Source organism: Argentina anserina, chromosome 5 (assembly GCF_933775445.1).
Source record: "Argentina anserina chromosome 5, drPotAnse1.1, whole genome shotgun sequence".
Taxonomy (NCBI): domain Eukaryota; kingdom Viridiplantae; phylum Streptophyta; class Magnoliopsida; order Rosales; family Rosaceae; genus Argentina; species Argentina anserina.
The window spans coordinates 3848148-3862780 of record NC_065876.1 but is presented as its reverse complement, the minus strand read 5'-3'; the positions used below and the strand labels follow the sequence as shown (position 1 = coordinate 3862780).

Sequence of the window (14633 nt, the reverse complement as noted above, 5' to 3'; positions counted from 1 at the left end):
TTGCTTATATGAGTTGCTTGTGATAAATCTGTGAAAGTAGACGTCTTACTCGTGCTCTGCTCCATTATTATGACGTGCACAAGAGCAAATAAGTTGATGATTTTTATAATTAGTACTGAACCGGAAGAGTTCCCGGGCTTGAGCCAACAGCTCTCTGATTACCGTCATCAGTGTCATCAGATTCCAATCAATCAAAACAGAACACAAAACTCTCTTGATGTTAATGTTGTTAACATGAAAAGATAGCGATACAGTACGGGATTTTTAGCTTGATGTTTAGGCTTCAAAAATCATCTTTTAACAGTTTTAATAAAATGCAATTTATACCTCGCTCCTCGGCACTCAGCACTCAGCACTCAGCAGTCTAAGACTTGCTCTTATTGCAATCAATTGGATCAACTGTACTCTAGCTAGAACACCAATCACACCAATCCCTCATCATCTTCGTATTGTTCTGGCAAACCCTGCAGTTAGCATCGAAACGCAAGTGATCATTACTCAAAAGTTCCGCAAAAGCCTTTCTAGTGGGAACTGTAAATTAATATATGAGATGGAGTCTAATAGGTTTTGTTTTGATGGCATTACTAATCAAAATACTATAGTCTTGGATTACTTATGTAAATATAGGGAAAAAAAAGATATAATTTTATTGTCAATATCGTAAATTCACAACATTTTGGAAAGGTGGTGGATCGGAGTTGGATTGCTTCTTTAAAGTAAGCCATGCCTGAAGGCCAAGTAACTTTTACAGTTTATGAGATCAAACACCAAATCACCAATGGCTGTTGAAGGATTTAAAGCATGCGGATAGAAGAATCCAGAACACAATCAACCCATATATAGCGGCTTCAAGAAGACAACTGTACACCTTCCCAATTATTTAGCAACTCCTGCAGAAAAGTACAAGTAGAGTACATCAACAGCTTTCATAAAAACGAACTTTTTAAGTCAAAATGACCGGTGTCTACGGCATTCGTGCAGTCGACGGCCATGGGGTTCAATTCACAAAGCTTAGAGAAGTCAGTAAGAAGAAACTGAGATATGCTAAGTTGCCCTGCATTTAAATCCATTATGAACTTCCATGCCGCATCACTTTCACCGTTGGTGATCGGAAATGATCCATCACCAGAGTCTGATTCTACCTTGTTATTCCTTTCAACTCCAGAGAGTAATGGTTGTTCTGCTGATTCATTTCTGGTGATGCTTGCTGGTCTGATTTGGCTGTTGGTCAAGTTAGGGTACTTGATGGTTGGCCTCTCATTTCTAGGGCGTCTTGAGCTGTTTTTCTGTTTCTTCCTTAAGATAGAATTCCAGTAGTTCTTTATCTCATTGTTTGTTCGGCCGGGAAGCCTTCCAGCTATCAGTGACCATCTACAAATATACCAGAAAGCTAGTAATAAAAAAAAGATAATATAAAACTGGTAAATATATAGAAGCTATGCCATATCGATCAGAATGGTATAGTTTTCGATCGTTATTGAAGCGAGTCAGGGGACAAGGGAGGTAAGTACCTGTTGCCTAAGAGTTTGTGGAGCCTGATGATGAGCTCTTCTTCATCTTCTGTAATGTTTTCTCTCTTGATATCAGGCCTCAGATAATTCAACCTCCTTAGCATGCAACTCTTTCCACATCTCTTCAGACCTACAACCAAGTCCAACAAGGCAAATTACATTGATACACTAGTAAATCGATCCTCAACTATATATCTTCGGCCATTTTCTAATAGAGCATGCATCAATATGTATTAAGAAAGTTGTACGTACGTAATCGTAGTACTGAAACAATTTCGATCACCTGCTTCCCTCGACATCTTCCTCCATTTCCCTACACCGTGCTCCTTGACATAATCTCTCAGAACCTGATCTTCATGAGCAGTCCAGCAGGATCTTCTGTTAGCTCTTTCATTATTGTCACAATGAAAGCTGCTGCTGCTGCTTCGTCCCATCTCTCACTCCTGCATGTTATCGTTTGTCTCTCTTGGCCGGAACTCCCTTTCTTTCAGAATTGCACGTTTTGAGCCAGTGTTTGGGAGTGACATATTTTGAAGCTGTTTTCTGGTATTAACCTAACCACATATTATTATCAGACTGCTATGAAATCTATGATTAATCCTTTCATCTCTTTAACAACGTGGTTGGGAAGAAACGAAATAAAGAATGAACTATGAAATACAAATATTTGGTTTTTGTTTCCGACAATAAGTACAGATTTTTGTAGATAGAAACAGTAAGTACCAATCTGGGTGGTGGCTTTTTATTTTTGACCTAATGCGGCGTAGTATTTTAGAAATACAAGTGTAATAATAAAATATATGCATGTTCATCAGCGAACATGTCCAACTGCTCTATCTATATTCTCTGCAATTTTGATATCTTAATTTCCTGGTGAAAATTGATGAGGCATAACACCAAAACTCACGACATGTGTTTTTTGTTTCATCACATGTAATGCTTATTTTCTTATAAGGGCTAGCAAGTAGAAACCAGAGTCTAGAAGTATATATTATTCGCCCAAACAGAGATTCAGATCCGAGAATGTCGTAACTGTTACACATTTCATATTTTCTGCTTAGTACAACCATTAGTACTACTCAAATGAGCTTCCTAGCTTTCTTACCCAACAAACTGAACAAATTAAGTATGTTTATAACGAGTGGCGGATCTAGGATCCGAAACTTGTCTAGGCTTAAATTACAAGCAAACACTTACCATAAAACAACACTTAACTATATATATAAGCCATATCCTCCATTGAGTCCATATAGTTCTATAACAAAATCAAAACTTTGCAGTGACATTTTCTTACACTATGAGTAAATACATTACATCATGATGAAAATTAAAGTGCATAAAAATGATACTAAGAGACATGAATTGGCATGAAAAAATTTGCATTGCAAAATATAATTAATGCCTATAGAAGTGCAGGCAAATAGAGGACCTAGGTTGAACATGATAGAAGAAATTGCATGGAGATGTTGTGCACTTGTGCTACATAGAGATAATCCCATACTTGAGTAAGGCTGAGACAATTGAATATAAATCAGTTCAGAAAATTATATCTACCAATAGTTGCCTACTTGGATTTAGGCAGTAAGTTGTATCGGACTCACAACACAAAAGGAATGGGAATTGGGGGAAAAACTGGAGAGTGTGTGGTTCAGTGGTTGTAATGGGGAAGAAAACACATAAGTAAAAAAGAAAATAATAATGAGGGAATGAGGTTTCGAACCAGAGTCAAAAAGATATTAAACATAGGAGCAAACCAACCCGACTAACACATATATGATATCAAATAGCACACACAAAAGTAAAAGTACTAGAGAACATTTTCGTATGGGCTCAAGCCCATAGAGTCTACCATGTGTATCCGCCCCTGTTTATAACACCTTCTTGTATTGCCACAATACCTAATTAAGTGGAAAGATTTCCAAGATGCATCTACAAACTCAGCCTAATTAATTGATATCTCTGGTATTGCTTTGCATGCTGAAGAGTGAAGACTATGTGTATTTAGGAATTCAGGAGGAGCGTAGAACGCAGAGTCATGTAGCAGTTGAAGGACAAAAAAAACTACCACCAATTGTTCCAGGAGTACAATCCCGGATTTAATGGTGCGATGATTGTGCCTACACTGTTCTTTGTTGCAGCGCTGCAGGAGAGCCCTTGTTGTAGCATTTTCAATCCACTTAATTAGCTTCTTTTGCTGTCTTCTTCGTAGGTTGTTATCACAGAAATACTCCTTCTAATCAGTTGCATGAAATTGAAGTATCACTAACTAGTATCATTAGAAGTAGAAAGTCATGATATTGTTAAATATCGAAAAGGCCTTTGCCTACCTTGTTACAACTCAACAGGATTCCATATTCGTATGTGCTGCCGGCCATCTGTGTTTGCGATCCAAAACAAATGCACAATCCCTCTGGCAAAGATTGACAACAAATTTAGGGGTAAGCAAATTTTAATGCTTAATTATATCAATAATCACAATAGAAGCCCTTGGACTGGGGACCCAAACAAAATTAAACAAGCAGGTGAATGTGGGCCGGGTCAGACATGTCCGGTTTAGCTGGAGCTCATTCTGGAGAGCTGATAGAGAAGAGTGGTTGTAGTTAGAGTAATCAGTCATCAAAACGCTTCTGAAAACCCACCGAATTCATGACTCATCTTCTTCGCCGCTTCATCTTCCCCTTCTTATCCCTAAATGCAAAGCTTATGACCTCCTTCGCTTCTCTATCCCAACCTTCCTATTATCACAGCCACCGATTTAACCCCTGAATTTCCACACCATTTTCATCTTCAATTCTTCAATCCGATTCGATTCGGTGGCGCTAGGGTTCCGACTGATCGAGGATCACAGCCGCAGCAGTGAGATATGAACACCAACACCAACCACGAGAGCTCAAATTGCGACGAGCCTCCTGACCTCGAGAAGCAGCAGCTGCCTGACAGCGGCGCTGAGGCGGTCACCTCAGTTCCCGATTCTTCAGGTGATGGCACGTCGCCGCCGCTGCTGAACGTCGTGGTTTCGGAGACACCAGCTCCCGTCGCCGGCGAATCGGCGAAGGAGGTGAAGGGAGAGCACTCCAGAAGCTCCAGTGCTCACGAGCCATGCAGGTAAGAGTCTTCAACATTCTCTCGTCGATGCAAGCTGTTGTTGATTTTGAGTTTGATTGGTATCGGAATGTTGGCGCAGGGTGTGTCAGCAGGATAAAGATGAAGCCTTGATTGATCTGGGGTGCCATTGTCGAGGTGGGCTTGCGAAAGCGCACAGATCATGTATAGACACTTGGTTCCGCAGCAAAGGATCCAATAAATGCGAGATTTGCCAGTAATTAATTCTCACTATTTGATTTGATAATCTGTCAAATTAGGAATCACATTGTAATGCTTCTTTCTTTTTAATGCAGAGGGGTAGCTAGCAATGTGTCCTCTCCAGAATCCCAGCCAACTGTATGTGATAAGTACGCTTGGTTTCTATGTGCAGCCTTTTCACTTGAACCCATGATTATGATATTTATTTACATGATGTGAAGTATTACCAAAAAAAAAATAGTATGTTTGTATCGTAGAGAATAATGTTGTTGGATAGAAAAATGGAAATGAAAGATGATGTTGTGGAGATGAGATTGTGAGTTAATTAAATGCAAGTGGATATGTACACATTTGTTTATCTATTGTTGGTCGAAGCTGGACTCTCTCAAATCCAAAATTTGATTGCCATTCAATATGTTTTTTTAGCCATTTAGGTTAGATCCAAACTTTAGCTGATGTAGTTTTGGCAGTGTCATTTCCAAAGACTTACCCTCAGTGTATTTGCTGGAACAGACAAATTATTGGGTTTGGCGAATCGAAACAACCTATCGATCGCAAAACCAAGACCGGGTAAGATTTCAGTGTGTAAGCTTGAGTTCAGTTATTTTGTGATGATTTTGCTTATGCTATTCTTTGTTGCAGGGCTGTCTGAACCCACTTTGGTTGGCATTCTCAATCCTTATAGGCGGTCTGCTATTGGACGTGCTGATATCTGCTACTCTTGGCATCTCGGCAGTTCCCCTTAACATTATCATTGGTATGCTTTTGACCCTTTTGCCTGTTAACATGTGGATCTTGTATCACTTTCATAGTTTCGTATACAGGTGTTTGCTGATATTAAAAGCTGAATTGTTAATATAGGCGTTATTGTGGTCCTTGGGCTTGGAACTGTACTAAGACTTGCCTTGGCGTTTTGCCATGAGTGGAGTTCCAGAAGAGTTGTGCAGCGGGTGGAAACACAGAGAGTGCCTCTTGGCTACCATCCTGGTCTTTAGGTAGAACCTGTAAATAACAATAAGAAGATGTAGAAGTACAAAAACTTAACTTTATTTTGGGTAAATGTTGATTACCTCATAATGTTCAGCTTGTCATTTGCTCTGTTTGTCATGTAGTGTTGATTACCTCTTATACCAAATGTCAGGTAAGTGTTGGATTGAATACAAAGAAAACTGGGTTGATATAAACCTCATGGTTGGGTTAAGTGGTGGTTACTGTTGTTATTCATATTCCAACTTTAACTTTACTGTTAGTGGGGGGCTATGGAGCTTCATATTGATTGCGTTTCGAAGAAGACCTGCTTCGTGCTTCGGGGAAGACAAGTCATGTGCTGCGGCGCCGGAGAATCTAACTTTGTATAAAAGTGGGAAAACATTGTTTAGGCATGCGAGCCCTTTTTCAACGGGCACCAAAACGTCGAACTTTGTGGTTTATTGTTGGACCATGGAACAAAAGAAGGGGAAAAGATGCATAATTAATCCTCAATTCCCGCCTTTAGTTGTTGATTGACCCACGTTTTTACTCGGCGAATCTCTCCAACAATGAACATGCAACCTTATGAGCCGAAAAAATGTTAGTGTCATGCGGTTTTAGGTAGTGTAAAGTTTGAGCACTGCTCATATTATTCTATTTTTTTATGTATTATATCTTTTTTTTAATTTATTATTGATTTATGTTATTTTAGTTTGTATGTAGGTTTGTGTCAAAGAGAGAAGAAAATAATCTAAAATGAGCTAACAAATAATAAATGACAATTATATTCTTCATTGTCACAATCTGCATGTGCATAATATCCAACTTTGTCGAGCTATTGTGAGAGTTTCAAATCAAATTAGACCATGAGCCTTATATTATTGCAAAATACAGAAGTCCATTTTATGTAGGATTTCACGGATCTTGATTTAGATACAATGAGAGGAAGTTATAATCGTTTGAATGACGAGAGGTCAGAGCTGAAACCTGCCCGAATTTGCTTTCATTTATGGATAACTCAAGTTGTGTTGCCAAGTTTGTAACGACCCCAAAATTTCAAGCTTAAAAACTCAAAATTCTAAAGTCGTTAAACACAAAATAATCTCAAATAAATCGAAATCATTAAAGTGTAACAGCGGATCAATTCTGAGTTCTCAGTACAACTCAGACAACAAATTATTACAACCCAAATTTATTATCCATACATAAAATGGAAATGTAATAATCCTCACAAATCACTCATAAATCTCATAAATGAAATTACACAAATTCTCCCACACAAATCCATGCTAAAACCTTACCACAAGTAAGATACGAACGACTTCGAGCCTCTGTAGTCGTCACTCAACCTCCACTAATCAGCACCTGCGGAATTATCCCCTACACCATCGAATTGGTGCACCGGGATTGTAAACACAAACCCGGTAAGCTTATAGCTCGTATGAGTAAAATCAAAATATAATTCGCATATCAAAATATACGAAAAATCACAAAACAACAAATATAAATGCCCTCATGAGTCAATGGACAGCCCATCTGGTTGTCCCAAAGAAATATGAAATGAAACGCTCATGAGAAAATTAAGTAACCCTTCTGGTTACCCAATGCATTTATATACGGGTACCAAGAACGCTGGTACACATCTGTTACTCCTCTCGTAATACACCGCCGATATTGGATAGCCACCCGCTACCCAACATCCAAACAATCTGAGTACCCATGAGCAGATAACCACCCGTTACCTCACATGCAGTACTAAGGCAGACAGACTAGAGCTCTAACTGTATCGTAACTTTCGCCCGGCCAAAGGCTAGGTTCCGACTTGCCAAACACGTACAATAATCTCACATCATATTGTATCAAATCACGTCCGAAGACAAATCAATATTTTAACAATCTCAATGTTAAAATCACGTACAATAATCTCACATCATATTGTACCAAATCACGTCCGAGGACAAATAAATATTTTAACAATCTCAATGTTAAAATCATGTACAATAATCTCACATCATATTGTACAATTCAAATCACATGCTCAATACATTCACAATAAAATCATAACAGTATATTATATAGCAAACTATATATATTCGTACTTATTTACCATTTATACAATATATATATATGGTCCACTATATCTTATACATGTCATATTTCACAACACTTGCTCAATACACAATCTTCCGTCATCAAAATGATCATTTCTAATGAATTAATAACAATATATAATATAATGAACTATATATATATATATATGCACTTATTACCATTATACAGTATATATATATATATAATCCACTAAATTGTATACATGTTGTAATTCATTATTAAATACTCTTGTAAAATCTTGAATCACCGCGAGGGTAGATTCATAAATATGTGAGATTTTACTCACCTTATTGACTTGAGCGTAATTCCACAATTCCCGAAGATAATTCATTTCCTCGATTTAACGATCACCTTGAAAAGATAAGAAAAGAATTTAGAATCGTTTCGTAAACCTTTAAATGCCGAAACAGTAGTAATCGGATACTGTTCAGCAATTTTCGGTTTTACGAAGTTACTGTTCAGGGTTACTGTTCACTGTTACTATTCACGGTTACTGTATAAATATACCATTAATACGTATTTCTGTATGTATAAATATTATATACGTATTTCTGTACGTATAAATATTATATACATATTTCTGTAGGTATAAATATTATATACGTCTTTCTGTACGTATAAATATTATATACGTATTTCTGTATGTATAAATATTATAAACGTATTTCTGTACGTATATATACTGTTTAATGTAAATACAATCTCAGTAAATAACATTTACTAAATTACCCTTTTATAAATTACTTTTTACATTTACTGAAAGTAATTTATATTTACATTTACCGCAGGTAAAATTTAATTACATTTACCATATGTAAATAAAATTTACATTTACATTTACCGTTACACAGTAAATTACCAAAATACCCTTCTGTCAAAACTATACACACCGCCGCACGTGGCGGCGCGTGGGCCGCACGCGCCACCCGCCGGCAGGTGGCGCGTGGGGCTCACTCGCCGACACCACCACGGCGCGTGTCACGCCCCCGCCGTGCCCAAACTCTCCCCCTCCTCCTCCTCTACCTTTCTACGGCCTCCGACTACCCCTAGGCTATCCCTAGCCTCCTCACGCGCCGCCTCTAGGCGGCGGTATCTCCTCCTTTTTCTTCTCCGCTCCCCCTCTCCAATCTACCTCAAAATCTCTCCAGAACAATCATAATTACACCAACAAGCAATCCAACAATCGAACTAACCAAAACCCTTACCTAAAACACGATTTGAAGTCGTTGAAGTTCCTTGGTTGGTTCGGTCCGCCTGCGTTTGCATCCGAGAGTCACGGCGTCGCTGGTGACCGCGCCTTGCTCGTGGGGAGGTCGCGCCGTGGTGGTGAGGTCGCAGCTGCCGGCGGTGAGGAACGACGCTCGGAGGAGAAGGGAGAGAGACTTGGAGGGAAGAGGGAACCGAGAGAGAGAGAGAAAGAGGGAGGCGGGGTGAGAGAGAAACGAAAGGGTTTCCAATTATGGGAACCCTATCTAAAAAACTTCCTTTTATACCCCCTCCGAAAATCGGAAACTAACTTCCGTCGTTAATAACTTTTGCGTACGTTGTCCGATTAGAACGCGTCACATATCCCCGAACTCGTATCGACGAGCTCTACAACTTTCGTGAAGAAAGTTTTAGCAACCGAGCGACGAAATAAAAGTCGATAAATTCGTTCGGAAACGTAGCGTTTTCTTATTAAACGTTCTCGGAACGTTTCTGTTTCCGTTTCGTAACGTTTGCAAACAAATCAAATTCATTTAAACTGAAATTCATGTCTTTATAGAACTCAAATTAATTCAAATAATGTATTGAAATTTAGGGTCATTACAAAGTTCATTCAATTCCAATACATTAAAATCAATGATTTTCAGATGAAGATGCAAATAATACATGAATTCCTACTTTTGCAAAAGATATTTTAAGGTTTTCTCATTTCATATCAAATTAGGAGTCTTAAATCAAGTCTTACAAGGAAACTAAAGTCAAAGATGAACAATAATTTTTCCTATATATGAGAGCACGAATTTAATATGAGAGGGAGTCTTCCGAGCACAATGTAGACGCCAACGAAACAGAGACCATCCATTCATCTTCACCATTCTATTTTTTTATGTTTTTTGTTATGTTTTTTTTAGTTATAGTTTGTTAAACATTTTTTCTATGATTAGGATGATGCCCTATCATGATTGTTTATGTAGTTTGATATTTTATTGATTGATTTATAGTTTCTTTTATGATGAATGCTTAGTCATTATTGGAATTGATGTTTTATGTTTAAGTTATCTGATTGATCACCTTAGAGCTTTGCATATAGTAATTCGAAGATAAATTTGAAGCATAGATGTAATATAATTTATGAAGCTTTTTGTGATTAAGTGTGGTGAATTACATTATTATTCGAGAGAGAATGATTGTTTGCTTGATTTCCTTGTTTTCTAGAACGTAATGAGTTATGCATGTTAAATATATACTTGAGAATAATAGACTACATAGTTAGGATATACGACCCGAAAATGGAGAACATCACACACTTAAGGAAAACTATGGTCTAGAGTACCTGAGAATGACATAGATACGAGAATTATTATCTAGAGAGACCAAAGAATTCATTAGTTGCATTGACACATAAACATGATTGTTGGTAATTGATTATCATACCCTAAATTTTATGTTGTTTATTTGTTATCTTATCTCATTTGATTTTGTGTTCTTAGTTTAGATTAATTGATTCATAATCCCTATTTAGAACGACATCATACTTGCACATTAACGACGATTCGTGCGGTTGCGAATTATAATTAAAAGTTCACGACAACGGTCGGAGTTTTTTAGTCCGATGATATGGTAAATGAAACATGACAAATATTGCTGCTTTGGCATGCAAAGGTATGTTCACCTACAACTCCCCCGGTAAAAATGAACAAGAGTTGGAGAGGTAAAGATCGAATGGCAGTGACACGTGTCGGGCTTTATAAACAACGAGCATATAATATATATACCTCGTTAAGTGAATCCGGGATTTGGTGCAACGCATGCACGCAGAGTCATCTGAACCCGTCCAATAAGAAGCTAGTCAGCTGAGGGTCAAGTAAACAAGCAGCTAATTGATACAGGGCAGGAAGCTGCGCACGTTATTTCGAAGCAAAAAGAGAGAAAGCGAAAAGCGAAGAGCGAAGAGCGAGGGGCTGAAATTACCAAACTGTCAGAGCCAGGAGGTTACTTACTCCAATCATCCAGTTGTGCCTCTTCTTTTTTTTTCCATCGTTCTAGGGTTTTGCGAATTTGGGAAAGTAAGAAGCCACGAGATCGTGATGGCTGTGTTGTCGATGGAGTCGCTGCCTCTCGGATTCCGGTTCCGGCCGACGGATGAAGAGCTCATCAACCACTACCTCTGCCTCAAGATCAACGGCCGTCATTCCGAGGTCCAAGTCATCCCCGAAATCGACGTCTGTAAATGGGAGCCCTGGGATTTGCCGAGTACTAATCCCTCTCACTCTCTCTGGTTTCTTCTATTATATTCAATTTATAGCTGTGAATTTGTGATGTAGAATAATCTGATTGGACGGCTTCGAATTTCTTCTTTATTCGCTTCGTCACTGTGAATATTTATCTGCCTTAGATTCTTTGCTTATTTCTTCGCTTCAGAATCATGTACTACTAATTCATAAAGATTATCGCTCACTCTTAATATGGAAATTGTAGACAAGAGTGTTTTCATTGGCTGGCTTCGAATTTTACTCTATTCATCACTCTATCAGCTGTACTTAATTACGATAGTTCAAGCCTAAGGCCAGTAAGCTGTTGAAGTGTTTGATCTTTTCGCGGAGGCATTGTAGGTTTTTACTTGTCTGATTTGTGGTGCAGAGCTGTCGAAGATAAAGTCGGATGATCAAGAATGGTTCTTCTTCTGTCCTCGTGACAGGAAGTATCCGAATGGTCATCGTTCCAACAGAGCCACGGATGCTGGCTACTGGAAGGCGACCGGGAAGGACCGCACTATTAAGTCGCGCCAGTTCAAGTCTGCTGCTAATTCCACCGGCATGGTTGGGATGAAGAAGACGCTGGTTTTCTACAGAGGCCGTGCTCCCAAGGGCGAGCGCACTAGTTGGATCATGCATGAGTATCGTCCCACTCAGAAGGAGCTTGATGGTACCGGTCCTGGCCAGGTACTGCCACCTAGAGCCTTCACTAGATGCTTGCCTTGGTCGCTCGTCCTTTGTGTATATATATCTAGTAGTTGTTAGATTCATTCGCTTTCTAAAGATGTTGTAATGTCTCTATGTTGCAGTGTGCCTTTGTTCTGTGTCGCCTGTTCCATAAACCAGAGGAGAAGGCTGAAGTTCTGAAGTATGATGAAGTAGATCAACCTGGCTTATCTCCTACAGCCTCTCCTGATGAGGCATCCTCAGATGTACTTCAGGAATCAGCTACTCCAGATAAAGGTGGAAAAGATTCAGAAGGTATATCGAAGTGGGATGACAGTTTTGATCAGATGACCCCTGATGCTGTAACTATGCCACCTACTGACAGTTATATGGCTTCTGATGTTGAAGTCAATGAACCAGAAGAAGCAATATTTCCAGTAAGATGTTTCTTAATTGTGTTCTTGTCTTGTAATTTATCCAATTAATGTGTTGCTAATTCTTTACACAAGCTTACATATATTACCAACACTGGTTTCATCTCAACTACAGGTACATTGTCATCTGCAGGGAGAAATGGGATTCTTTGAGCCCACAATTGACTGTAAAATCTTTTCACCGTCGCATACACCATTCAATGCGGAGCTAGATTATGTGGGTTCACCACTTGAGTTTGGCAACCATAACAATGGATTGTACTTTCAGGATGGCACATGTGAACAGGATGTATACCTCCCAGAGGTGTTTGATGAGGTTGGCAATAACCTTTATGAAAGCTCATTTGAGGAGTCAACCAGTCAGAAGAACCTGGTTGTGGGCAGTGAGGCCTATCTATCTGATCATTCTTTCATGTTGCAAGACATGCTACCAGAAAACTTTTCGCAAAATGGTGCATGGGGTTACACAGACAGCACAACAGCCCAGGTAAAAGTCAAAGAATATCTTTTGTGTTTCTTATTTTCTGGAACCCACAGATTTCGTATATTTGATTGTTTTTCTGACTAATGATTCTAAGCTGCTCTCTGAAAATGAATTTGGAAGCTATCGGACTACATTGGTTGCGCATTACTATGTAAACCTAAATGCTTTCTCTTTCTTTGTTGTTAAGCAGCATAATCTGCACATGGGAGCTCATGGCTTGTTGAATGAGCAATTTGATACGGAGGATCTGCTGCGGAAAACCTCTTTTGGTGCTTACCAAGCTGAAGCCCCAGCATCTCTTTATGACCGTAAACCTACAGTGGAAAATATCGGTTACTCTGGTCACTTGTATGCTGATTCTCCTGTGTCAAATAATTTGGATATATCTAACAATCACAAGAATGTAGATAGCCACAGCAGTGATCAAGTTTGTGGACCTAAAATTAAGATCAGGTCCCGCGGTCCTCAAGAACAACCTAACCCAAACTATGTGGATCAGGGCTCTGCCAACAGAAGAATTCGTTTAGTTGTTGATAACCACGCAAGGGTTTCAAACCACAGAAAAGAAGAAGGTGAAGCACATTCAACTATCACTGAGGTAAAAACCCTTGAGGAGCCAATTTGATAACTCGTTGTATGCATTTATTTGATTCTTATTGTTCCATGCAGGCCAGAGAAGCTGAACGGGAGAGTCTTACTTCTGATGAAGAGGAGAAAGCTATTGCGATATTCGAGGAGGAAGAAGTAACCAGTAGGGATTCCTCTATTAACAATGATTATAATCTTGTTGGTAAAGATGGAGTCAGTTGTGAGACCAGCCAACTTACAGAGCCATCAAACTCGGACAAGCCTGTTACTCGGAGCATGGATACTAGAAGAATTGGCTTGGCGATCAATGGTTCCCCAGGGTCAATTTCCAATAGTGATGTGAGAGATACAAAGCATGGGCAAGAAGAGGAAGTGGAGTCTAGTATTATTGAGGTAAGAATTATTAATGAAACCAAACGGAGATTACGAGTAGATGCTCTAATTAAATTCTTAACAGAATAGTTTTGTTCCATGCAGGCCAGCGAAGCCACTGAGAAAACTCCTAACCTCTACGAGCAAGATGTAGAGTCTCATCCTCTTAAGTTGGATGATAGCCAGAAAATTGCGGAGAAACCCTCAACAACACTGAACGATGAAAACAAGAAAAGCACTGAAGAAGCTGCAACAAATATCAGGTCAAGGAAGGGAGGGGTTGATGATTCGTTACATAACAGCCATATTGGGATGTCAGTGCCTTCCAAACATCATGGGTTGAATACTGTGATCATTATTACAGTTGGGATTCCCTTAGTTCTAACCCTGTTCGTAGCTTTTAGTGGATTATTAATATCCCAGTAGTCCTTTACGCTGCAAGGAAGATGCGGGCAGCGTAGGCCTTTGGTGGTTCGTTCCAGAATCTCATGTACACCATATGAAGCAGGTGTGTTAGGGTAAGTTGCATTGTTATGTGTGCATATATATGTAGTAGTCATATCCTTAGGTTAGAAACCTGTTGTGTATTAGGGTTTGGTCCGTATTTATGTATAAGCTTCTAGCTGACCGTACTTTTAGTGGACTTATCACGTATTTAGTTAAAGAAATGAGTTGTAGTCTGTCCCTATAGGTGATTACATAAGTTGCAGTTTGGATTAGGATGACTGAACTA

The 14633-nt window shown here is 39.0% G+C and overlaps 3 protein-coding genes across 5 annotated transcripts; 2 read left to right on the top strand and 1 right to left on the bottom strand.

Moving 5' to 3' along the window:
• Positions 1 to 926: 926 nt before the first annotated feature.
• Positions 927 to 1945, bottom strand: LOC126793882 (transcription factor WER-like). The gene is made up of 3 exons (XM_050520509.1): positions 1795 to 1945; positions 1512 to 1641; positions 927 to 1371 (listed from the first exon to the last, which is right to left on the bottom strand). Exons 1-3 carry the CDS (start codon positions 1943 to 1945, stop codon positions 927 to 929), a joined length of 726 nt encoding a protein of 241 aa, XP_050376466.1.
• Positions 1946 to 3980: 2035 nt separating this feature from the next.
• Positions 3981 to 6003, top strand: LOC126794789 (uncharacterized). Of its 2 annotated transcripts, XM_050521568.1 has the most exons (6): positions 3993 to 4616; positions 4696 to 4830; positions 4910 to 4952; positions 5328 to 5384; positions 5457 to 5571; positions 5676 to 6003. In XM_050521568.1, exons 1-6 carry the CDS (start codon positions 4375 to 4377, stop codon positions 5807 to 5809), a joined length of 726 nt encoding a protein of 241 aa, XP_050377525.1. In that variant the 5' UTR covers positions 3993 to 4374; the 3' UTR covers positions 5810 to 6003. The 2 variants fall into 2 exon arrangements, with proteins under 2 accessions (XP_050377526.1, XP_050377525.1); XM_050521569.1 differs by lacking the exon at positions 5676 to 6003 and having other exon boundaries at positions 3981 to 4616; positions 4910 to 4963; positions 5457 to 5546.
• Positions 6004 to 11069: 5066 nt separating this feature from the next.
• LOC126794304 (protein NTM1-like 9) lies at positions 11070 to 14580 on the top strand. Of its 2 annotated transcripts, none has more exons than XM_050520979.1 (7): positions 11070 to 11354; positions 11742 to 12043; positions 12166 to 12459; positions 12590 to 12943; positions 13131 to 13538; positions 13610 to 13921; positions 14006 to 14580. In XM_050520979.1, the coding sequence occupies exons 1-7, from the start codon at positions 11189 to 11191 to the stop codon at positions 14324 to 14326; spliced, it is 2157 nt and encodes a 718-aa protein (XP_050376936.1). In that variant the 5' UTR covers positions 11070 to 11188; the 3' UTR covers positions 14327 to 14580. The 2 variants fall into 2 exon arrangements, with proteins under 2 accessions (XP_050376936.1, XP_050376935.1); XM_050520978.1 differs by having other exon boundaries at positions 12572 to 12943.
• Positions 14581 to 14633: the final 53 nt, after the last annotated feature.